Source organism: Macrobrachium rosenbergii, chromosome 21, assembly GCF_040412425.1.
Source record: "Macrobrachium rosenbergii isolate ZJJX-2024 chromosome 21, ASM4041242v1, whole genome shotgun sequence".
NCBI classification, from domain to species: domain Eukaryota; kingdom Metazoa; phylum Arthropoda; class Malacostraca; order Decapoda; family Palaemonidae; genus Macrobrachium; species Macrobrachium rosenbergii.
Genome location: NC_089761.1, coordinates 45,444,273 through 45,454,272, shown reverse-complemented (window position 1 = coordinate 45,454,272; position 10,000 = coordinate 45,444,273). Strand labels below are relative to the sequence as shown.

General features: G+C 34.6%; 2 protein-coding genes across 3 annotated transcripts in view; one reads left to right on the top strand and one right to left on the bottom strand.

Moving 5' to 3' along the window:
• LOC136850120 (protein white-like) overlaps positions 1 to 2,032 on the bottom strand; it is a 17,523-nt gene extending 15,491 nt beyond the window's left edge. The window contains exon 1 of the mRNA XM_067123687.1: positions 954 to 2,032. Within this exon, the coding sequence (XP_066979788.1) occupies positions 954 to 1,013 (60 nt within the window). The 5' untranslated portion in view covers positions 1,014 to 2,032. The remainder of the gene's footprint in view (positions 1 to 953) is intronic.
• The window catches only part of LOC136850121 (uncharacterized), a 77,933-nt gene that overhangs the window by 20,059 nt on the left and 47,874 nt on the right, over positions 1 to 10,000 (top strand). The gene's annotated exons all lie outside the window — the stretch shown is intronic.

The following is a 10,000-nucleotide window of genomic DNA, read 5'->3' as shown; positions in this document are numbered from 1 at the left end:
TCACAACCTTGACAGAAAAACGCCACACGTCCAGACTTTGTCATCAGAATTCTTTCAACTAGGCTCAGTTTCCATAAACATCCTCAGATCAGTCACTGACTCTATCCTCTCACTTCATGCATCTCAAGAACTCGATGTTAGCATTCGTATTATCATTTATTCATTACATATCCGGTATCATCAAAATAGAATGAATTTGTCCAATTTTGGTTTTTAATCTCACTGCTTTCTTTATGGCTCCAGAGGCTGCGTGTTTTAGTCTTAATTTCAGTATGGATAAGTAGATACAGAGCAAAATATGTTATCCAGCAAGGTGTAATAAATTTCCCATTCCAAATCCCTGTCTCTTTATGAAAAAGCCCGTTCATTTTTTACTTAATTTCCATCACTGTAACTAATAAATATCATGTATGTTATTCAGTAAGCTAAAATGAATTTCATGTGTTCTGCTTATTTAATTTGATTAAAATTTTGAATACATAATTAGCTGTAAAGCCTCTGAATATCAACTCCATCAACAATACAGGTGGGCCGAGAACCTCCCAGTCATGAGACAATACTCAATAGAGAGGCAAATAGGCATTAGGCGTAAGTCTTATCTGTTTTTGTTTAACTGTAGATACCAGATGGAGACCACGAGTGAACATTTTTTAGGTGGTTAGATTACCATGACTTCCATATTCAGAAATGAGATTTTTTTTAGTCCTGATGACGACACGATGCCATTTACGGTAATTGAATGACTGTAATATATATATATATATATATATATATATATATATATATATATATATATATATATATATATATATATATATATATATACACATATATATATGTATATATATGCACACACCCACACACAAACATACACACATATATATGTATATATATACACAGAGATAGAGAGGGGGAGAGGGTGGGTGAATCGGGGTGATAAACGTATCATTTACCTTTATAAACCCGGGGTTATCATAAGCTTTGTTTTCAGTGCCCATCGTTTGCATTTCCATATTTTGCTTCAAGTGAAACTTTTATAATAAATCTCTTCGATCGACGACACTGATTATGGAACTGAATTTATTCCTTAGTAGATACAATACATAAAGAATGGGAAAAATCTTTAGCTCTGATATCACTGACGACAGTATTTCACTGTCATGACCTAACAAGTTCATTTAAGAAAGATAAGAACTTGTCATTTCCTCAGTCACAAATATTCATAGAGCAAAATTACATCAAAATCGAGTTAACAAACTGGGGTACGGCACAATTCAGTTTAGCTGCACGGATGCCTAATCATTTGTTTTAAAATCACATATATCTTTTGCGCATTTCAGTCCCTAAACCCATCAGCAGCATTAAGTATTCAGAAACATCTATAATGAGTGAATTTTTCTAGCTTCACTTTTTGCAATTATTCCACTAAAAAATGCGAGAGAAATAGCTTCTACCACGAGGCCCAGACACAATGAGACTGAGATAAGAGATTTTCTATGGGGACATTAACAGCGATGATGGGCTGATAGGGGTTCATCGATTCTTCTTATCAAAAGTTATCACCTCCCATACTGCCTGTTTCGATCAATTATGTGTTTGACTGATCACTGAGTCATAAGCAGAGATTTTACTTGTTATAATGTTAGAAGAGCGCTGATTTCTGTTCACGTTCAAATTACAAGATAATAAATGATTAAATAAAATGCAGTGAAAAAATTGCTATGCGCATCATTCATTTATGTGAGAGTCAGGTGGGACAGGCAACCCAACGCCCCTGTGTAGCCCAGGGCCGAAGAAACAGATGTTGGGAAAGAGAAACAGCGTGGCCTCGTCCTCAAGAAATTGACAGGCCGCCTCTTGAAGGCTAGAAAACATAAGAATCAGAGGAAAATGAAGCAACAAGAGAATTCCAAAGCTTGGGTGTGAAGGAAAAGAAACGTCCACTGAACTCGGCAGTTCGAGGAGATCTGACAATCAACGTGGGAAAGCCTGGCCCGTCAGGTGTAACGAGGCAGCATGGAAAGACGCAAGGTCCCAAGTACTCCAGTATACAGATGGAAATAAAGAAGATGCTATATTTTGGAAAACTAGACAAGGAAGGAATCCATATTATTGTACGTATATCTATTCGTGTATGCATTCTTAATTGGACATAGAAGAAAGCCAGTGAGGTACTGATGGAGACGATATATTTCTGTTTATATATATATATATATATATATATATATATATATATATATATATATATATATATATATATATATATATATGTGTGTGTGTGTGTGTGTGTGTGTAATATATGTATGTATGTGTGTATATATATTATATGTATGTATATATATACATACATACAAACATATATTTCTCCAGCTTCAACACAGCCCCATGGACGCATTCACACGTACCTATGTCTAACCAGCTAAATATTTATTTAACATGGCAATTTTCATGCATTGGAATACGAAAAGGATATAGTTATTATCGGATAGAAAAGGGCATTAAAACAACAAAGGATACTGACAGAAATATAAAATCTTAATTATTCAGTTATATTATGTGTTGGTGAAGATATGGTTTCAATAATCAAGCATAAGTTCGATTTTTTTTTTCGTAGAACAACCAAACTTGTAGCAATAAAAATTTGTATTTTGACCTTTTCTAGTGTAAACAGATCCCTCCCTAAAAAAATTGCTTTGATAACGTAATAATAATTATCTTTCACAGAAAAAAATTCAGACGAATCATGCAAATAGATGACACCCCAGAGATAACATATGAGGAAGATAACAGACGAAAACTTCGCAGTCTTTACAACAATGGCCGTCTCGATAAGGGGCTCATTGTTTTGTCTTTTTAGTCTGATAGTGCCTCAGGCTTCGTTGTAATCTATCATTGTTCAAAGAGTAACCTGTCTTTTAGGTTTTCACAAAGTGTGAAAATGAACACTGAGCTTGACCCTCCCTCTCTGTTAGGTGGCGAGACGAGCGTATTGTGGGAAGAGGTATCAGAATGAGTTATCTTTCCGTTCTAGTGGCTTTTGGGATAAATTTGTGAGACCCGTGCCACAAACCCCTGCATAACAATGTTAAACGTAGTTTATTGTTGATTGGAGGTCACCCATCCATGAACTGATTCCCTGTTTTAATTAGACTTCGACAAAACAAAGATCGTCAAAATTTCTTTGCGCTTAATATTTCTTGAGAGGTATGTCACAACATTTTTACTTAGTTACCGAGATTAACATGAAACAAGAAAATAATGCGCACAGCGTACAGTCAAGGCCACCGAAATTAGATCTATCTTTCGGTGGTCTCGGTATAATGCTGTAAGAGTCGCAGCCCATGAAACTTTAGCCACAACACTGTGGTGGCCTGTCCTATATCGTTGCCAGACGCACGATTATGGCTAACTCTAATCTTAAATAAAATAAAAAGTGCTGTGGCTATAGGGCTGCAATTTGGTGTTTGATGGTTGGAAGGTGGATGATCAGCATACCAATTTGCAGCCCTCTAGCCCTCAGTAGTTTTAAAGTTCTGAGGGCGGACAGAAAAAGTGTGGACGGACGGACAAAGCCGGCACAATAGTTTTCTTATACAGAAAACTAAAAAGTAATTCCTTTTTTTCAGTCAACTTTGGTTCCACAGTTTCCTCTGGTTTTCCTGAGGGCTTCATTTTTAAATAAGCCTGGCTCATAATGTTTATAAATATATATATATATATATATATATATATATATATATATATATATATATATATATATATATATATATATATATATATATAAAAATATATATATATGTATATATATATATATATAATATATATATATATATATAATATATATATATATATATATATATATATATATATATATATATATATATATATATATAATATAGATATGTATATATATATGTATATATATATATATATATATATATATATATATATATATATATAATATATATATATATATATATATATATATATATATATATATATATATATATATATATATATATATATATATATATATATATATATATATACATACAATAATCATGTACTGTATAAACATTATGAGCTAACACGAATACTTAAAAATATGTATGCTCAAACAATTATGCATTTAGAGTCACACAACTTCCATAACGTGTTATCCATACGTACATTTATTACAAAATCGTTCTCATGCCTTAAACGCCATTAATTTTGATGGACACGAATAACGTTTGGGAGATAGAGCACAGATTTGCTGTACATAAATTCATTCACTAAAACTGATGACAGAGTTCAAAGTATCCAGCGTTGAAAGTAGAAAAAGATAGATAGTATAGATAGTGTATATGCGAGAGAGAGAGAGAGAGAGAGTATAAATTTAAACAATTTGTAAATATGCCATTTTTTATAAGTGAGTCAGAGGCGCACAGTTACTATGCGCACACTTACACACGATGCCTGTTTTAACCTCAGATAATCAGATCTTTCTAAAAACCCGTGAATCTAAAAGAGAAACCCATCAAATGCCGAACCGTTTGCATCATCGGCCCTAATTGATATGATTCACGTAAAGCATTCGGAGATCATAAGGAGCCGCGTGACTTCCTAACTAATGCTGATTTTGCCCTTCACCTCTGCAAAGCAAAAGGATAATTGCGCGTTGTGTGCTTTTTTTTCTATTTTAAAATTTTATTATGTCCTGTATTTCTTTATCTTTTATTTTATTGTATATTGAAATTTCTTTTGTTTATTTATTCATTTTATCTCGTTGATTACCTGACTCCACTTTTGTTTAGTTATGACTTTTTTTCGTATTTTGTCCTTTGTTCTTATCCATTCCTTCGATTCTACATTTTTTTTTTTTTTCTTGAAGGAGGCTTTTGTCTTGACCGAGACCACTGCAACTGGAAAGATGAAAGTTAAAATAATTCTGCGTTCAAATTAATTCTTTTTTTAGTTTCTTTTAGTTTTTTACATCGTATAATCAAGGCCATCGGTTGATTTACCTTTCGGTGGTATCGGTGTATTGTTTTATTTGACGCGGCCCATGAAACTTTGTTTGTCTATCTATATCGTTGCCAGACGCACGATTTGCTAAATTTAACCTTAAATAAAACAAAACCTACCGAGGTTAGAAGGCTGCAATTTGGTATGTTTGACGATTGGGGGTTTGATTACCAATTCATCCAGCCTCAGTAGCAGGTCTGACGGCGGACAGAAGAAAAATGCGGACGGACAAAAAGCCGGCACAATAGTTTTTACAGGAAACTAAAATGAGAAAAAACCACAAATACCCTGATGAGTAAACCTAAACATGTAGGGAAAACAGTAATGAAAGAAGGGAGATGGAAAAGGTTATTGTACAGTAACAATATATCATCTACAGTTCACAAATATTAAGGCGCAAATAGTGTTTAATAGCGCATTCACCATACCTTGGAAACAACTTACAAAGTGGTCAAAGTTGACTGTTTATTGTTATATGTCTAAACCAAAAGCCTAGGTTCGAATCCTGGCGGGCCTGATACACTTATCAATAATAATTCCCATTGAGAGTATGCTGTACCCAAGCTATAGTAAATTCGACATTAAACGATATTTGTGTCTAATACTTGTGAATGTAAAAAATGTCACGACGGAATAAGTGATGAAAACTGATCTACGGAGATATCAGTTTTTATCATTTATTCCGACGTTTAGGCATTACCTCAGGTTCTTTGCAGCGTCCTTTCGGCCACTAGATCCAGTCCCTTTCGTTCCTTCTACTATACCTCCGCTCATATTCGCTTTTCTCCAAATTATTTTTTACCCTACTCCTAATAATTGTTTCAAACATTATTTTCAGCGCTGGATGACCTCACAGGTCCCAGAGCTTGGCCTTTGGCATAGATTTTATATTAAAATTCAAATTCAAATAAAAATTCACATTCACTTTAACACTCAGGTTTTACGAGAAGCTCAAGTCATTCTTCAAAACCGAAGTTCATTTTGATAGTTGTAATTTTCATCGGCTTCTGGTGAAATCTGCGTCGTTTACAAACATTCCTGAAATAGCCCGTCAGAAAGGCACATTCCCACACGACCATGCAATATACATCGCCTCATCGAAATAGATTCCAGCCACCTGTTGTGCACAAAAATGTTTGGCAAAGGAAGGTACCCAACAGGAAGTGACGTGGTGGTTTCCCACCCAATGCCAGGGACTGTTTGGATACAGCAAAAACATCCAAATACCACCAGCCTGTGATGACGTCAATCAACGCACACGGTGGTGAACGGACATTTTCAAGGTCAAGAAAAATTCCCGTCCGCTACGCAATTTCTGAAGATGATGCTTGGCTTCAATATGCAAGAATGAGAGCAAGAAGACCATAATTATTAAGACTGCAGCCAGAAACTATAGTTGTCAAATCAGCCGCCAGAGCTTGTAGTGATTAGGGCGGCAGTGAGAGCGATAATGAGAATCATTAGATGTAAGTTTGCATCTTTAAAAATTCAAGATAGTTTTACTAATTGAAATAATAAAGATTTCATGTGATCAGAATATAGTTTTAAATCGCAGGATGTATTTCTGTACTAAAGGTAATCAGTTCGTAAACTTTAGGAATTTATGACGATGATAATGAAAGTGTCTTTCTATTGCAAAAGACGTGATGCGTTACCAACGACATTTTGCTGTATTATTATTATTATTATTATTATTATTATTATTATTATTATTATTATTATTATTATTATTATTATTAACACAGACTGCTAAATCACATTTCTAGACTCTCATAGGGCTCTCAAGAAGGATTTATTCGTAAATGAAAGTTGAGAACTGAAACAAGCCGTGCTGAAGAAGTTGGACAGCTAAGTGGGATGAGATCAAAGAGAACGGATGAAACAAACGGCATTACGCAGGGAAGACTAGAACCTCCCTTCTTCGCTTCTGTAATTACTTTTTGGTTTTTGCCATTCGGGGGTACTTGCCTGCATATCCACCCTTTCTCCTATCCACTCACCGGGAAGCCTGTACCCTACAGGTATAGAGAAAGAACTGAAGAATTTGCGACCCTAAAGCCAGTGGCGTCCTGCTGTCCTTCCTTGTCTTAAAACTGTAAAACATTTTGCCTTTCTGTTTATGCCGTGAAACCCAGATCTGATGATTTGGTATGAATCTTTCAGCATAAAAGGGCGTAAACCATAGCTTGAGGGACACCCAAGGAATCAAAATAGTATAAACTGGTGTACAGAAGTACAAAAAATGGTAACGGTGTAAATAAGAGCAACATGCACATCCAATAACTGGAAACTGTAAATAGGAGAAATGGGGACGTTGAAGAACTGATAAAAGAGTACAGAAAAGCAATAAGAACATCCAGAGGATGAAAAGTGTATATGAGAGCAATACTTACGTCCAAGGAATGGGACTGATATACAGTACATCAGAGTCATAAGATGTCCTCAGCTGAAAATCATAAGCAGATCGATAGTGACGTCCAAGCAATAAAAATAGTGCCTATCAACACTACAGAAACGACAGAGGATTAGGAGTATTAGTAGGAATTGCTCCGAGAAGTGGTTCTAGATTTTTCTTTTTATTGTAGAGTTCTGCGCTTAGCACTTAACATAGGTCGTATGAATTACTTTGATCCATTTCCCAAATTCATCCGAATTTTATTGTACTTCTCTGGGCCTTTATTTTCCGCGGATTATCACATTTCGGCATCATGCTCCATGGAAGCTTGTCCTAGGGTTTGGAATGCCCAAACTTGGCCATGTGAATGGTTTAGGAAATAGTTTAGTAAAACGTTTCTTGGAACTTGGAAATAACCCGGAAAATCGTTTCTCTAGTAGTTCAAAAAGGATAGACTAGTTCCGTAGAGATAGCTGAGCAGTTTAATGCCCTTCCTACGGAAATGAATTTAACTCAAAATTCAACTTGAAAAATAAAAAATAAATTTTGACTCAAATTTGTTTTTATTGCTTGATAACGCGAATGAGTCTTACTGTCAGATCTTAGGTTATTTGATCCTGAAACTCATGTTTATAGCTCAGCAGGTGAACTTAGTTTATGGCTGTGTATTAAGCCAAATGATTTAAGATGAAGTTTACCATCAGTATGTAAGCTAAAGTCGAATAGGTCACTAAGATCTGTTTATAAGATGTATTTTCGATATTGTTTATCTATATAAAAGTGGTAGAGCTTTAATTAACAAAATAGAGTGAGTCTCTCTCTCTCTCTCTCTCTCTCTCTCTCTCTCTCTCTCTCTATATATATATATATATATATATATATATATATATATATATATATATATATATATATATATATATATATATATATATATATTGTGTATGTGTATAAAATTTACTGGTCACGTTTTACCAGATTCGTACGCAACTGTAATAACCACGATATACCCTTAACTTCTCGAAGTTTTCATACTTAGTTTTATACGCTTGTCACTACGAAGCTTAAAATCTAAATGAAAATCCAAATGAAGACATTTTGACGTTCGTAGCAGGGTCCGAATCCTGCTATGGACGTCAGAATTTCTTCATTTGGATCTCATCCTTTGTAGTAAATAGCCTATCCAAAACGTATGAAAAAGTCGAGAATTTAGGTGGGCATTGTGGTAATTACATTTTTACGTACATACATACATATATATATATATATATATATATATATATATATATATATATATATATATATATATATATTATGTGTTATATATATATTCATACATACATATATATATGTGTATGTGTGTCTTCTGTATGTATGTATGTATGTGTGTGGGTGGGTAGGTGCACTAGCGTTTGAGAGAGAGAGTGAACATGTAAGAATCTATGCACGTACAAAGGCACAAGTAGCGTGTGCAGGCGCTTGTGAAATGAGAACTAAGTATTCGTTAAATATTTCCTTAAAATACCCTCAAGGGCAGCATCGCAAAACACATTTCATCCTTTGCAAAACACACCAGAATCAAACAAACGAACAATCATAGCCCAAGTACCCGTACTTTCATGCCACCTACGAACAAAGGCCCCGTTTCCACTCGGCCTGAAAACAGCTATATGATTCTCCTGGCTAAAATTCAAGGAAGTATGATAACCGTCTTCTTGTTCTGAACAACAAAGATAGCGAGGGAAATGCTCAGACAACGTTCAGAAAAGATAGTTCTTTTCGTGCAAATAAAAAATAAATGAATAATAAAAAATAATGAAATGAATGCACCTGCGACCATTTCTCAAGATGGCCTCATTTCAGTACCTTCAAATATGAGGTCTAAGAGTGACGTTCAGAAAACAAGGGAAGGATTTAGACATTTAAAAATCTAAATTCAGAAATGAAGATAATTTCACGTTCGTATCAAGAACGTTTCCGATAAGATTTCAGTTCGATTTTTTATTGTAACATCAGTCAACCTGTCGGACTAAAACAAAGATACTTTTGCAAAGATAGTTCGTATCGTGAAACATTTTGTGAGTCTCTACTGTCTGCTTTTAAAAAGGACATGATTTTGTCTATACACATGCACTTTAAATATTTATATCTATCTGTCTATCTATCTATCTATATATACCTCTTCCTTTAGAGGTATTTGCCCCAAAGAAGATTAACTTTCCAGTGCTCAGTAGGCAAGCTATTTGGGATAAGGCTGCAGACCCCATGCCATTTTTCGGGCTGGCTACGTCCTACCCCATTCGACTATACATTAAGGGCCTAATTCGAATATACGTTAAGTGCCTAATTCGACTATACATTAAGCGCCTAATTCGACAATACATTTAAGCACCTAATTCGACTATACATTAAGTGCCTGATTCGACAATACATTAAGTGCCTAATTCGACCATACATTAAGCGCCTAATTCGACAATACATTAAGTGCACCTAGTTCGACTATACATTAAATGCCTGATTCGACTATACATTAAGTACCTGATTCGATTATACATTAAGTGTCTAATTCGACAATATATTAAGTGCCTAATCCGATTATAC